Raw genomic sequence first — 14,573 nt, 5'->3', positions numbered from 1 at the left:
GGCAGAGATCTCGTGGGACACAGGGTGCACTGCACAGTGGGCGAGCTGGGCCACGTGGCAGGGCTTGGGATGCACCAGGCCCGTTGAGGCGATGCAAATCCTGGGGGGGCTGGGCAGTCATTGGGGGGTCAGGGCAGGAAGACCTCCCAATGCCAGCCCCCATCCGTAGGGCTGCAGGGTCCCCGTGCCTCTGTGCACATAACAAAATGTATTCCGCACATGGGGGGAAAAGTTGGCAGAACGTTGCCAGCGCCCCTCCAAACCCTCGTCCCCAATGTGGCTACTGGCAGCCTGGGCCACAACATGCCATCCCGGGGCACCGCCCTGAACAGCTAGGCACTGCCCCGTGCCCCTCACCATGGTACCAGGCACCCATCCTCCCTCGGGCACTGCCCTCTGGGCCCTACTGCCGTGCGCCACCCACTGGCACAGCTGGATTCCAGCAAATGCTGGAGGAGCCAGGGGGTGCCTGGAGTCCCCGGCCAGGGATCAGCTCCTGCCCCACCTAGTGCTGACCGCTCGGCCAAGGGACCAGGGCAGGGCAGGTCTGCCCCAGGACGGCCCCCAGGGCCTGGCACCGCCAGCACGGTCTCCCCCTCCGCTGGATCTGCGGGGGACGCCGGCGGCACCGCCCACACGCTACCCCACAGGGGGCACGGCCCAGCCCACAGCACGGCAGGCGGCATCCACGCTCCGGCCTCGTCGGCCCTTCCCCACCCCGCTGCCGTGCAATCCCCTGCTGTGCCCCCCTGGCCCCCAGGGCTTCCCCCTCCCTGCTGGACTGGCCCCACCGGGGGGCCCCGCTCTCGGGCACCAGCAGCGCTGCTCCCTGAGCTGCAGAGAGGGGCCATCAACGCCCCTCCTCAGAGGCAACCGGGCCCCTGCCTGGGAACCCCCCAGCAACGCCAGCCCCCCGGCCGGGACTCGTACCGCTCGCGGAGGGGCCCGCTGGCTGCTCTCGGCTCGGATCCCGGGGCAGCCGCAACGCCCCAGGGGCCCCGCTGCCCCCCGGACGGGCCAGGCTGGGCGGAGGCTCAGAGCCGCCCTCCCCCGCCCTGGTCACATGCCTCTCGCAGCCGAAAAATGTCTCCCGCTCTCCCCGCAGATTCCCTGCCGCCGACGGGCGCACAAGGGCCCATTGTGCCGCCGAAACACCAGCCCAGTGTCCAGGCTCCGGCCGCCCGGCCTGTGTCAGCCCAGGCAGGCGTGGGACGCAGGGCTCGGGCCACGGGGCATTCCAGCTCCGGGACTGGCCAGCCTGGCTCGGCCCCACACCCCTGCTCGCGGGCCCGGGGGGGCACGGACGGGGCCTGGCTTGGCCCCACAGCCCTGCTCGCGGGCCCAGGGGAGCAGGGGGAGCACGGACGGGGCCTGGCTCGGCCCCACAGCCCTGCTCACGGGCCCGGGGGGGCACGGACGGGGCCTGGCTCGGCCCCACAGCCCTGCTCACGGGCCCAGGGGGCAGGGGGGGCACGGACGGGGCCTGGCTCGGCCCCACAGCCCTGCTCCCTGGTTGGGGGGGAGGTGGCACGGACGGGGCCTGGCTCAGCCCCCCTCACTGGCCAAGGGGGGGGGCACGGACGGGGCCTGGCTCCTGGCCAGGTAGGGAAGCAGCTGCTGAGCAGAGCCCCCCAGGCTGGCACAGGTGGGCCCCGGTGCTGCCCCTCTTCACAGAGGGGCCACTGGCTACATGTGCCTGGCAGACAGGCCCCATCTCCCTGGCCCAGGGCATGGCGGGGCGAGAGCTGCAGAGGAGACTGCCCGGGGCGCCTGGCCAGGAACCGGGCAAAGGAACGTGGGTCCCCCAGGGCCAGTGGCATGGACCTGCACAGAGGGGCAGGCAGGCGCCCGAGCATGGAGCCCAGAGCTGGAGTGGGGAGACCGAGACCCTGCCTGTGCTAAGAGCAGCTGGCCCCTCGCCCCAGCACTGTGCTCGTGCAGGAGGACGGGTTAGGGTCAGGGGCAGCGCCCGCACTTCAGGGGCATAAAGCACCCTAGGCAGGCACAGCACCACTGCTGCAAGGGGAAACTGAGGCACAAAAGGGGCAGCGCTTGCCTGGCCACAGAAAGAGTCCAGAGTTCAGGGCCCTGCTCGGCTTTCCTTGCCTCCCTGAGTAGAGCGGGCCCTCCCCTGGACCCCTAGCCCCATGCTCCCCTGGCCTGCCCGGGACCTCCAACCGGTCCAGCCTGCTTTGGCCAGGAGGAGCCCTCGCCCGATCCAGGAGCAGAACGTCCCCTCCCCCCCAGCAACAGCAGGGACAGCCCCATGCTCGGGGCCACAGCGTGGACGGCAGCCCCAGAGCAGGCAGGCTGGCACCCACTGGCACGGCAGGGACGCCCCAAGGGCCAGCGCTGCCCACGAGCCCCCAGCACCAGGGCACAAACAGGGGTGGGAGCTCCCAGCCACTCCCACGCCAGGCTCTGGGCCACAGCGAGCCGGCCCCCTCGCCAGGCCAGGCCCTGCCCCAGACAGGATGTGGCTGAGGCTGCAAATCCCTCCCTGGCTGACGGGCCGGCTGGCCCCGCTCCCGCTGGGCAGCTGCCTGAGCCCTGCCGGGAGGGGCCACGGCCACGGGAGTGCTGCTGCGGGCTCTGCCCTGGGCCCAGCTCTGCACAAGCTGCAAGGAACCTGGGCTGGAGCCGAGTGCCCTGGAACAGGCTGAAGGATGAGCCAGGCCAAGGCAACCCCACAGAGCATGTGCCCCCGGGGACCCTGCCCCACACCCTCCCCTCCATGGCTGCCAACGGACTGGGGGGCACAGCCCCTCCTCACTGCTCCTGCCAGCCCCCCATGGGGACCCCACAGCCAAGCAGTTAGAGCATGGCAGCCCCCCATGGTCCCCACAGCACATCACCCCCCCACGGCCACAACAACCCAGCTGCCCCCCACGGCCCCCAGAACCCAGCAGCCCCCCAGAACCCAGCGGGCTCCCTGGCGCTCCCTGATGGAGCTCAGCAAGGCAGCCTGCGCCCCAAGTCCTGGTCCAGGCCACGCAAGGCAGGGCAGGGACCTGGGACAGAAGAGAACTTCGGCTCCCAGCGCCAGACTCCTGCCATCTCCGTCCCGCTGCCGATCCCAGCCAGCGGCTGGCCAGGGAGGGCTCTCAGAGCCGGGGGGGGAGGGGCAGGCCCAGGATCTGCGTGCCACATGGCGAGAGGTGCCAGCACCAGCATCAGGCCCCAGGTGCTGCCCTCCCCTGCTGAGCCACAGAGCTGGCAGGGTAACAGGTCAAGCTCCACCCAGACAGCCTGCCCTGGGGGCAGCTATGACAGCACATCGGGGACCCCCGCCCCTGCCCCCCGTCCGCAGCAGGATGGGTCTGCGCCAGAGGGGTCAGTGCTGCTCCGAGACAGCCCAGCCCGGGTGCCCTGTGGACATAGGAGAAGGGGGCAGGCAGCCTCAGAGCCCTTGGGGCGGGGACACGGGCCCCGATCCCCCCGCACTCAGCCTGGTCTCTTCTCCTCGTGTTGGCCCAGCCAGGACTGGCCCGTGGCGTGGGGGGGGGTCTGCTCTGTGCCGGGTCCCCCTGCGCTGGGGGGTGCGATTCCCACTGACACCCACCTTGGGATGTGGTGTCAGCACCTCGCTGGTCGCGGTGCTGGGGCTGTGGGCGACCCCTACTGGCCTCTGGCTGTGAGCACGGCCCAGCGGGGCTGCCTAAGTCGGGAAGACAAAGACCCAGCCCGCGGGACGAGCGGAGGCAGCGAGGGAACCAGGAAGTGAGTGTTGGGGGAGGGCGCAGTCTGGGGCTGGAATCATGAAGGAACCAGTCTGAGGAGGGGGCTGGAATCTAGGGGCCCAGGGACCCATCTCAAGGGGGCTGGGGCATCCTGGCCCTGACTCCTGTAGACGCACCACGTCTGTGCTGGGCTGTACCCTGGAGGAGCAAGAAACCCCCCTGTTCTACCGGCCGGCAGAACCTGTTCTTGCTGCTATAGGGGTGCAGTGTCGGGGGAACCCCACATGCCATCACACCCCCCCTCGGCCCTGGGCCACTCACTCTCCCCAGGCAGCCACACCCCTTCCCCTGGCCAGGTGAGAAGTTGCCAGGCCAGCGTTTGCCAAGCAGGTCCCGTGGAGCCCCGGGTGCCGCAGAACATGGGCAGGGGCTCCGCGAGAAATCGTGGAATACAGAATTGTCGTCTCACAATGGAAGCTGACGACAGAACAGCTCTTCACAGATACATTCTCCTGACGATAACGTAGCAGGAATTGAACCGTGCTCCCCGCTGGCCAGCAAACGTTCTCATAGGTAGGGGCTCCTTGGGATAGGAACGGTTATTTTAGGGGTTCCTCCATGGGAAAAAAGTCGGGAATCACTGTGCTAGGCCATGGCCTATGAGCCTGTCTGCAGAGACCCGCCCCGCCCCACCCCTGCGCTGGGCAGCGCTTACAGACACCGGCCAGTAGGGGTCACCCACAGCCCACACAGCCACCAGTGACTGCCCGACAGAGTGAGCCAGGGCCACGAGGGTGTAGAGCCCCCCACTACGGCTCAGAGGCCCCGAGGCAGGGGCTCCGGCCACCGCGCTGTGGGCCCCCTGCTCTGTGGGAGCCCCTCTGCAGGCCGGAGGGCTCCAGCCACTTGCTCTGTAGGAACCCAACTCAGGTTGCTGGCCAGGGAGCTGCCTCCAGGTGCCCGGAGAGACCGAGGCGCCCGGAGAGACCGAGGCGCCCGGAGAGACCGAGGGGTGCCCGGCAGCAGGCACAGGGGCCGAGGCGCCCGGAGAGACCGAGGTGCCCGGAGGGGCCGAGGCGCCCGGAGAGACCGAAGTGCCCGGAGGGGCCGAGGCGCCCGGAGAGACCGAGGCGCCCGGAGGGGCCGAGGCGCCCGGAGGGGCCGAGGCGCCCGGCGGCAGGCACAGAGGCCGAGGTGCTCGGAGAGGCCAAGGTGCCTAGAGGGGCTGAGGTGCCCGGAGGGGCTGAGGTGCGCCCAGCGGCAGGCACAGGGGCCGAGGTGCCCGGAGAGGCCGAGGTGCGCCCGGTGGCAGGCACAGGGGCCGAGGTGCCCGGAGGGGCCGAGGTGCGCCCGGCGGCAGGCACAGGGGCCGAGGCGCTCGGAGAGGCCGAGGTGCCCGGAGGGGCCGAGGTGCGCCCGGCGGCAGGCAGGCTGCTGCATGTGGGCAGCTCAGAGGCTCCGTGCCCCCGCACTGCCCAGCCTAGTGGCTGCTGGTGGGAGGCCGTCTGAGCCTGGCTCTGGCGGGCAGGAGTGCGGGCGCAGTCGCCGGGCCAGGCCTGGGCACAGGGCAGGCAGAGACACACCCCCTGCTCCGAGTGCCAACAGGAAGCTGCTCCCTCCAGGGCTCTTTCACCCCCACCCCCACCGGGGCTCATGCCCTGCTCACCAGCGAGGGATGCGCCTGGCCTGAGAGAATTTGCCCCCCACCCGTGGGATCCTGGCCTCCCGCCCCCCAGCTCCACATGGGGAAATGGCAGCAAAGGGGTCCCGGGGCCGCATGTGCAGCTGGCTGGGAGCCAGGAAAGCGGCACACCCCGCCGGAGCAGCCTTTGGCCCCTGCTCCCCGACTCCCGCCAGCTGTGGGTGTGGGGTGCCAGTGCCCACAGAGGGGCCGAGAGCAGGAGCCCGCCAGGCGGACACGCAGCCAGACCGGGCCTGGACTCAGACGCCTGGGTCCTTCTCGCTTCCCATCAGGCCGGCCAGCTGACCCGCCCCTCAGCTCTGGGCACTGCGGGGTGCAGGACCAACCCTCAGGGAGCATGGCAAGCGGAGACAGGTCCCCCCCGAACCGGCCCAGAGCACTGGCTGGGGCTGCTGGACCCCCTGGAGCAGGCAGGCCTGGGGCTGTCCGTCCCCCACTGCTGAGCCCTTTGGCCCCAGAGCCCCATGGGCACCCGCCTGACCCGAGATCAGCTGCCCACGCTGGCCCACAGAGCCCTGGGTGCCATGAGCGGGAGCCCAGCTGGGCTCCGTGTGCTGCCCCTTCTGGGCATGTGGGTACCTGCTTACTCACCTCCCCAAGGCCAGGGGCTGCAGCCAGCTCCCCTCGGGCCCTGGCCTCCCCCAGAGCCCCGCCCGGCTGCCCCGCTGCACTGCACAGCCTGCACCTTGCTCCAGCCCTAGCCAGGCCAGCACCAGGGCCCTGCCCCAGGGCTCACGTCGCTCGCTCACAGCAGACCAAGCCTGGGCCAACTGGTGCATGGTGGCATCCCCTGTTGCCCGCCCTGTCCTGCCGGCCAACACAGAACCAGGCCCAGCATCCCTGCCCCTCCCAAGTTGATAGCCTGCCATGCCATCGGCAGCCCCCGCTCGGGTGTGCTGGAGCCACGAAGCAAGTCCCTGGGGAAGACACACGTGTGAAACTAGAGTCAGTCGATTCTGCCCCATCCGGCATCTCCTGCCACCTGGACTAGCCCCCACCCACCAGGCAGCCGGGTATCTCCCCCTCCACTGCACAAAGGGGAAACTGAGGCCCAGACTGACGGTGCACTTTGCCCAGGCTCCCACAGCCAGTCAGAGACGGAGCCCGGCCAGGCACACGTGGCTCCCCGCTCCCTGCTGAGCCCAGTGGCAGGACTGGCCCGTGGGCAGGCTGCCGGGTGGGTGCTGCCGACCGGTTGCCCCTCCCGACCCGAGGCAGGACTCAGGGACCGTGTCCCACTGGGCTTCCAAGGAGAATCACCAGCGCAAGTGGCCGACTGTGCAGGGCCATCGGCAGCAGCTGCCCCAGAGGGAGCAGCCCCGTGCACTGCCCACTGCCACAGGGCCAAGGGCCCGGGCCAGCCACCAGCCCAGCCCACAGCAGCAGACTGGGGGGGACAGGAGGATGCACCCTGCTCTGGCAGCCAGGGACCCCACCTAGCTCAGAGCTGCCCCCGAACGAGCCAGCGGGCCCTGGGGGTGGCCCCGGGGAGCTGCCCGGCCGTGCCCAGGCCACAGCGGGTGCTGAATTGGGCCAGGGCCATGCACACACCTTCCACCCCCCCCCCCGTCGTTCCCAGCAAGAGGAGGGAAGTGGAGCTGGAGGCCAGGCAGCTGGGAGAGGTTCCTGGGGCGGCCAAGGCCGATCCCGCCCACCCAGCCGGCACAGGGGACATGACGCTGGCCCGGCTGCCCGCAGCCCCCTCCAGGCCACGCGGCGGCATGGGGGGCGGGAGGAGGGCCAGGCGCCGCGGGACGGAGGAGCAGTGCCGGCGTCCCCCCCCAGGAGCACGAGCAGCCGCCTGCCACTGCGGCGCGACCCACAGCCGAGCTGCCCTCCCCCTCGGCTGCCAGCCCCGCCAGGTCCCCACCACCCTGCCCGGGGAGCCCAGGGAGAAGGGTCAGCCCGGCAGGACCAGGAGAAACTTGCACACTTCCCGGCTGCCGCCAGGTGCCCACAGGCCTATGCCAAGGGCACGGACCCCCCGGAGCGGCAGGCGATTCCCCCAGCCCAACCCACAGGCCCCCTTGGGATTCTGGGAGTCTCAGGAACCCCAGCACCATGCTGCCCGCACCACCAGGGCCTGCAGAGCCAGGGCGGCACCCAAGGGAGGGCCCCAGCCTGCCCGCTGCTCAGACCCCCAAAGCCCAGTGTGACTGGGGGGGTGTCTGCTCTGTGACCCGGGGCCCTGCGCTGTGGGATTCCCACGGACTCACCCCGTGCGGATTGGCCCAGACACCCCGGCCCAGCCTGGGCAGGGAACAAGGCTCTTGCCAGGGGAGAGACAAAGGGAGGGCGGCGGAGCAGCCACCTGGCTGGGGGCAGGGCCTGGGAGCTGGGCATTCTTGGCTGGGATGACACGGAGAGAGCAGGCTGAGCAGAGCGCTGGGAATTGAGGGGCCCGGGCACCCTGCCCCCAGGGCTCTAGAGCCGCCAGCCCCTGACGCCCTATGGCCACATCCCGTCTGCGCTGGGCTGTACCCGGGGAAGCACCAACCCCCCGTTCCACTGGCTGCGGAGTCTCCTCTCGCTGCTACGGGGTGCAGGGTGGGGGCCCCGACGCGCCGCCACACCCGGCTCCAGGGAGCTGGCGGGGGAGGGACGCCTGGCAGAACCGCAGCCAGCGGGGCTCACCCGGCCCCTGCACTACGCCAGCCACGCAGCCCTCCCCGCCCCTGCAGCGGGCACAGCCCAGGCCCGGCCCCAGCCCACGAGGGCAGCTCCCACCCAGCGCAGCCAGCTCCGAGCTAGAGGTTTGATGTTCAGCACATGGGCCCTGGCCCCACCCCCGCCCACGGGGCCCCACCCACATTTCCGGGGGCGCGAGGCCCAGGAGCGCAGCACCAGGCACTCTCCCGCCCTGCCCGGAGTGGGGGGGCAACGCTGGCAGCCAGAGCCGGGGCATGACAAGGGTTCGCCCCAGGCCACGGCCGAACTGACCTCCCCAGGCAGCATGTTCCCGCCACCCAGCCAAGCCGCTCCCCTGTCGGGCTCTGCCGGCCCAGCGCCCCGAGGGGGGACGTGTCGGGTAACTGACTGAGGGAATAGTCGGGCACTTAGCCCCCAGGGCGCCTCCGCACATTCGCCCCAGGGCTGCGCCACGCTTCAAAGGCAAAAGCCACGAAGCCCGAAGTCGGCAGGGAACTGCCGCTTTGAACGGCCCCCCACTTCTCCCGCCCCCCGCTGCCTCTGATCCCCCCTCTTCTCCCGCCCCCCCGCTGCCTCTGATCCCCCCTCTTCTCCCGCCCCCCCCGCTGCCTCTGATCCCCCCTCTTCTCCCGCCCCCCCGCTGCCTCTGATCCCCCCTCTTCTCCCGCCCCCCGCTGCCTCTGATCCCCCCTCTTCTCCCGCCCTCCCGCTGCCTCTGATCCCCCCTCTTCTCCCGCCCCCCCCGCTGCCTCTGATCCCCCCTCTTCTCCCGCCCCCCCGCTGCCTCTGATCCCCCCTCTTCTCCCGCCCCCCCCGCTGCCTCTGATCCCCCCTCTTCTCCCGCCCCCCCGCTGCCTCTGATCCCCCCCCTCTTCTCCCGCCCCCCCGCTGCCTCTGATCCCCCCCCTCTTCTCCCGCCCCCCCGCTGCCTCTGATCCTCCCTCTTCTCCCGCCCCCCCGCTGCCTCTGATCCCCCCTCTTCTCCCGCCCCCCACTGCCTCTGATCCCCCCCCTTTTCCCGCCCCCCCCGCTGCCTCTGATCCCCCCTCTTCTCCCGCCCCCCCGCTGCCTCTGATCCCCCCTCTTCTCCCGCCCCCCCCGCTGCCTCTGATCCCCCCTCTTCTCCCGCCCCCCCCGCTGCCTCTGATCCCCCCTCTTCTCCCGCCCCCCCGCTGCCTGTGATCCCCCCTCTTCTCCCGCCCCCCCGCTGCCTCTGATCCTCCCTCTTCTCCTGCCCCCCCGCTGCCTCTGATCCCCCCCTTCTCCCGCCCCCCCGCTGCCTCTGATCCCCCCCTTCTCCCGCCCCCCGCTGCCTCTGATCCCCCCTCTTCTCCCACCCCCCCACTGCCTCTGATCCCCTCTTCTCCCGCCCCCCACTGCCTCTGATCCCCCCTCTTCTCCTGCCCCCCCGCTGCCTCTGATCCTCTCTTCTCCCGCCCCCCCGCTGCCTCTGATCCCCCCTCTTCTCCCGCCCCCCTGCTGCCTCTGTTAAGAGCGGCCAGACTGGGTCAGACCCAAGGTCCATCCAGCCCAGTGTCCTGTCTGCAGACAGTGGCCAATGCCAGAGCCTCAGAGGGAGTGAACAGGACAGGGAATGATCAAGCCACCTCTCTCCTGCCACCCATCTCCACCCTCTGACAGACAGAGACCAGGGACACCATTCCTCCTAACAGCCATTAATGGACTGAACCTCCATCAATTTATTATCTAGCTCTCTTTTAAACCCTGTTCTAGCCCTTGCTTAAACCTCCTTAGGCGAGGAGTTCCACAGGTTGACTGTGCGCTGTGTGAAGAAGAGCTTCCTTTTATTTGTTTTAAGCCTGCTGCCCATTAGTTTCAATTGGTGGCCCCTAGTTCTTATATTATGGGAACAAGTACGTAGCTTTTCCTTATTCACTTTCTCCACACCAGCAGGCAGCGGGGGGGGGGGGACTAGTCAACTAGCCTGTCGACTGTCCAATAAGCATTTGCTAATCCAAGAGTCAACTAGTCCTTCACATCCGCCGTAAGAATCACCCTTAACGGGCCAGCGGCCTGAGCAGCCTGTCCATGGCCAGCCCAGGCATCTCACAGGCAGGGCTGCTCCGGCCCCCGGCCCACCCCCCTTCAATCGTTTAACCAGTTAACGGGGATCTGACTTCCCTAGCCCCTCCTCCTAGCCCAGACCAGTCACCCAGCCTCCTTGGGGATTTCACCCTCCAGACGCGTGTGCGCGTCCGGCTCCCGCCACCCTCTCCGGCTCAGCAGGCAGCCGGGCATTCACGCCAGGGCTCCCAGATCAGCCTCTCTCGCCTTTCCTGCCCTTCTGCTCTCAACCTTCCCTCCCGAACGCCCACCCGCCTCCCTGCTCCCCGACACGCTCCCTGCTCCTTTCAGGCCCCCGGGCGCCGCACAGCCTGCCTGCCTGCGCTGCCCCCCGGTGCGTTTTAACTAGCAACGAGGCAAGCGCGGGTGGCAGCCAGCTGGAACGGTGAGTAGCAGGTTTAGGCTATTTCCACTGCACGGGGGGAGCCAGCCCAGCCCTGAATGGGAATTAAGAGTCATGTGGCCGCAGCTCCAACAGCCAGGGTTTATTTAACCTCCCTTTCAGCACCCTTTACATAAGTTTCCACTCGGATCTCACTGCAGGCGCATGGAACAAATGGCGAGGCACCTCCCAGCCAGAGTCCTAAAGTCGAACTCGCATTGAGAGCACACACAACAAAGCTGGTCGAGGGGTGTGAATGGGTAACCGGTTAACCAGTAAGCCTTCCCTTGCCAGATGAGGCTCTCCAGTAACCGGCCAGGCCACCCCCGCATGGAGCGCCGTGTAGCGAGCCCTGCCCAGCTGCCCCAGCCCGACCCCATGCTACACCGCAGACTGGTTAACAGTTACACATAGAGTTTAACCGGTTAACATTTAATACGGGACTTAACATCCCTAGTGTGGCTGCCAATATCCCATGGCACGTGTGAGCTGAGCACAACTGCTCCTGTGCCGTTTTCCTGAGCCTGCAGGCAGCCACGCTGCCTCTGCAGAGGCTCACCGCTTTGCTACATGTACAGTGAGGTTCACAAGCTGCTGGTCAGTTCCACGCCCCCGAGACAGCTGGCTGGGACAGAGGGAGAGGGGAGACCTCTCTGGTCACGAACCATGGGTCAAATGGCCAGAGAACCCCCCAACATTACCTAGAGCAAATTGCCCAAGGACACAGCTGGCCTGGATTCAAACTTGCCAGTGACAGAAAAGCCACCATGCCTGGTGAATTACGCTGGCCTAAGACCCTGCACCTCATCACAAGGCCGGATTTCTCCAGCCTCCTGCCACTGTACCCTACAAGACCGTCCTTGCCTGGGCCCAAGAGCCCTTAGTCCACCATCCTTCCGAGGCAGGCAGCTCCTCCAGCTTCCAGCCACAAGGCAGGTTCTCTATCCTTGGGCCATTCTGTGGCTCTTCTCTGACCCCTTTGCAATTTGCCAACCTCCTTGTGGCATGATGGGCAGCAGCAGCGGTGGGCAAACTTCCAGCAGAGCCCAGGCCAGTGCTCGGGGGTGGAATCCCCCGCCCCCCGCTGCAGTCCCCGTCTGCGCAGCCCAGGGGTGTTCGCCCTCCGGCTGCAGCGCCAGGAGCTCACAGGGCGGATTGTCAGCCCCCCCCAGCGGCTTTCCCAGACCCAGAGTTGAGGCGCCTGGAGAGGAGGAGCCACAAGAGGGGGGGGGGGACAGAGCCTCGGGCTCCAGACCCAGAGGGAAGAGAGTGCGGATAAGGCAGCTCAGCCTCAAGCACCCACTGGCCAGAGGCCCCGTACCCCAGGGCAAAGCCCCAGAGGAGTCCCTCACTCCCCGGGCGGAGCAGCCCCCATCCCCCGTGCGCTGCCCCCTGGGCACCCACCTCTGTGCCCTGGCACGAGGGGGTCAGTCCAGAGCCCTGCTCCCTGCACAGCTGCACCCAGCGCCCCCCAAAGCCCGGCCCGGGGCCGCCCGGCTCCCTTCTGCCCCAAGGGCCCCCCTGAGCCCTCTACTCCCGGCCCCACAAGGACCCCCCCCCCGCTCGGCCCCGCTTCCGGCCCCGCAGGGACCCCCCCCGCTCGGCCCCCCGCTCCCAGCCCCGCAGGGACCCCCCCCCGCTCGGCCCCCCGCTCCCGGCCCCGCAGGGACCCCCCCCCGCTTGGCCCCGCTCCCGGCCCCGCAGGGACCCCCCCCCCCCCCCGCTCGGCCCCGCTCCCGGCCCCGCAGGGACCCCCCCCGCTCGGCCCCGCTCCCGGCCCCGCAGGGACCCCCCCCCCCCCGCTCAGACCCCCCCGCTCCCAGCCCCGCAGGAACCTCCCCCCGGCTCAGACCCCCCCGCTCCCAGCCCCGCAGGAACCTCCCCCCGGCTCAGACCCCCCCGCTCCCAGCCCCGCAGGAACCTCCCCCCGGCTCAGACCCCCCCGCTCGGCCCCGCTCCCGGCCCCGCAGGGACCCCCCCCCGGCTCGGACACCCCCCCCGCTCGGCCCCGCTCCCGGCCCCGCAGGGACCCCCCCCCGGCTCGGACACCCCCCCCCCGCTCGGCCCCGCTCCCGGCCCCGCAGGGACCCCCCCCCGGCTCGGACACCCCCCCCCCGCTCGGCCCCGCTCCCGGCCCCGCAGGGACCCCCCCCCGGCTCAGCCCCGCTCCCGCTCCCGGCCCCGCAGGGACCCGCCGGGCTTGGCGCCGGAGCCGCTTCTCCGCACTCGGACAAAAGTTTCCAGCGGGCCCGGCCCGGCTCGGCTCGGCTCGGCCCCGCCGGCGCCTTCGGGCTCAGGGCGCCCCCTGCCGGCCGCGCCGCGCCCTTACCTTGGAGACGATGAGGGGCTCCCCGTGCTCCAGCCCCCCCTTGAGGGTGAAGCCCCAGGGCGCGCCCCCCTGCAGCTGCACGTGCACGTACTGGAAGGAGACCAGGCGGCTCTCGGGGCGCCCCTCGGCCGGCTCCATGGCCCCATCCCCGGCCGGCGGGGCAGGCTCCCGCGGCACTAGGAGGAAATGACACGGAGCAGCCAGCAGCGTGACGGAGGCGGGGGCCGGGGCAGCCCGGGGGCCGGCCAATGAGGCGCGGCAGGGGTGGGGCGCGGGGCCGCCCGGCCTCATTGTTACACGCTCGGCTTGCGGGGGGCGGGGGGAGGCCTGGATGTGTATTTACACAGGGCGCTTGAGCACACGTGGGCATCTCTGTGTGCGAGTGCAAAGCTGGCTGCCTTCCTGTGTACTAGTGCAAGGCCACGTGCATCCCTGTGTGCGAGTGCAAAGCTGGCTGCCTTCCTGTGTACTAGTGCAAGGCCACGTGCATCCCTGTGTGCGAGTGCAAAGCTGGCTGCATTCCTGTGTACTAGTGCAAGGCCACGTGCATCCCTGTGTGCGAGTGCAAAGCTGGCTGCCTTCCTGTGTACTAGTGCAAGGCCACGTGCATCCCTGTGTGCGAGTGCAAAGCTGGCTGCCTTCCTGTGTACTAGTGCAAGGCCACGTGCATCCCTGTGTGCGAGTGCAAAGCTGGCTGCATTCCTGTGTACTAGTGCAAGGCCACGTGCATCCCTGTGTGCGAGTGCAAAGCTGGCTGCATTCCTGTGTACTAGTGCAAGGCCGCGTGCATCCCTGTGTGCGAGTGCAAAGCTGGCTGCATTCCTGTGTACTAGTGCAAGGCCACGTGCATCCCTGTGTGCGAGTGCAAAGCTGGCTGCATTCCTGTGTGCGAGTGCAAGGCCACATGCATCCCTGTGTGCGAGTGCAAAGCTGGCTGCATTCCTGTGTGCGAGTGCAAGGCCGCGTGCATCCCTGTGTGCGAGTGCAAAGCTGGCTGCCTTCCTGTGTACTAGTGCAAGGCCATGTGCATCCCTGTGTGCGAGTGCAAAGCTGGCTGCATTCCTGTGTACTAGTGCAAGACCACGTGCATCCCTGTGTGCGAGTGCAAAGCTGGCTGCATTCCTGTGTGGGAGTGCAAGGCCACGTGCATCCCTGTGTGCGAGTGCAAAGCTGGCTGCATTCCTGTGTGCGAGTGCAAGGCCGCGTGCATCCCTGTGTGCGAGTGCAAAGCTGGCTGCATTCCTGTGTACTAGTGCAAGGCCACGTGCATCCCTGTGTGCAAGTGCAAGGCCACATGCATCCCTGTGTGCGAGTGCAAAGCTGGCTGCATTCCTGTGTGCGAGTGCAAGGCCGCGTGCATCCCTGTGTGCGAGTGCAAAGCTGGCTGCATTCCTGTGTACTAGTGCAAGGCCACGTGCATCCCTGTGTGCGAGTGCAAGGCCACATGCATCCCTGTGTGCGAGTGCAAAGCTGGCTGCATTCCTGTGTGCGAGTGCAAGGCCGCGTGCATCCCTGTGTGCGAGTGCAAAGCTGGCTGCATTCCTGTGTACTAGTGCAAGGCCACGTGCATCCCTGTGTGCGAGTGCAAAGCTGGCTGCATTCCTGTGTGCGAATGCAAGGCCGCGTGCATCCCTGTGTGCGAGTGCAAAGCTGGCTGCATTCCTGTGTACTAGTGCAAGGCCACGTGCATCCCTGTGTGCGAGTGCAAAGCTGTGTGCATACCTGTGTGCCTTGAGCATCCCTGTG

The 14,573-nt window shown here is 68.9% G+C and overlaps 1 protein-coding gene across 3 annotated transcripts in view; it reads right to left on the bottom strand.

The window, feature by feature from the left end:
- SHROOM4 (shroom family member 4) overlaps positions 1-13,212 on the bottom strand; it is a 34,730-nt gene extending 21,518 nt beyond the window's left edge. Inside the window, exon 1 of one of the 3 annotated variants that reach the window (XM_089781700.1) lies at positions 12,919-13,212. In XM_089781700.1, the coding sequence (XP_089637826.1) occupies positions 12,919-13,197 (279 nt within the window). In that variant the 5' untranslated portion in view covers positions 13,198-13,212. Of the gene's footprint in view, positions 1-930; positions 2,792-12,827 lie in introns of those variants that run through there. The other 2 variants (XM_075941277.2, XM_075941278.2) reach the window with 2 other exon arrangements.
- Between the last annotated feature and the right edge of the window lie 1,361 nt (positions 13,213-14,573).

This window comes from Pelodiscus sinensis, chromosome 13, assembly GCF_052426305.1.
Source record: "Pelodiscus sinensis isolate ZL-2025 chromosome 13, ASM5242630v1, whole genome shotgun sequence".
Classification (NCBI taxonomy): domain Eukaryota; kingdom Metazoa; phylum Chordata; order Testudines; family Trionychidae; genus Pelodiscus; species Pelodiscus sinensis.
Note: the sequence above shows the minus strand (reverse complement) of the source record. Positions and strands in the feature narration are given on the sequence as shown.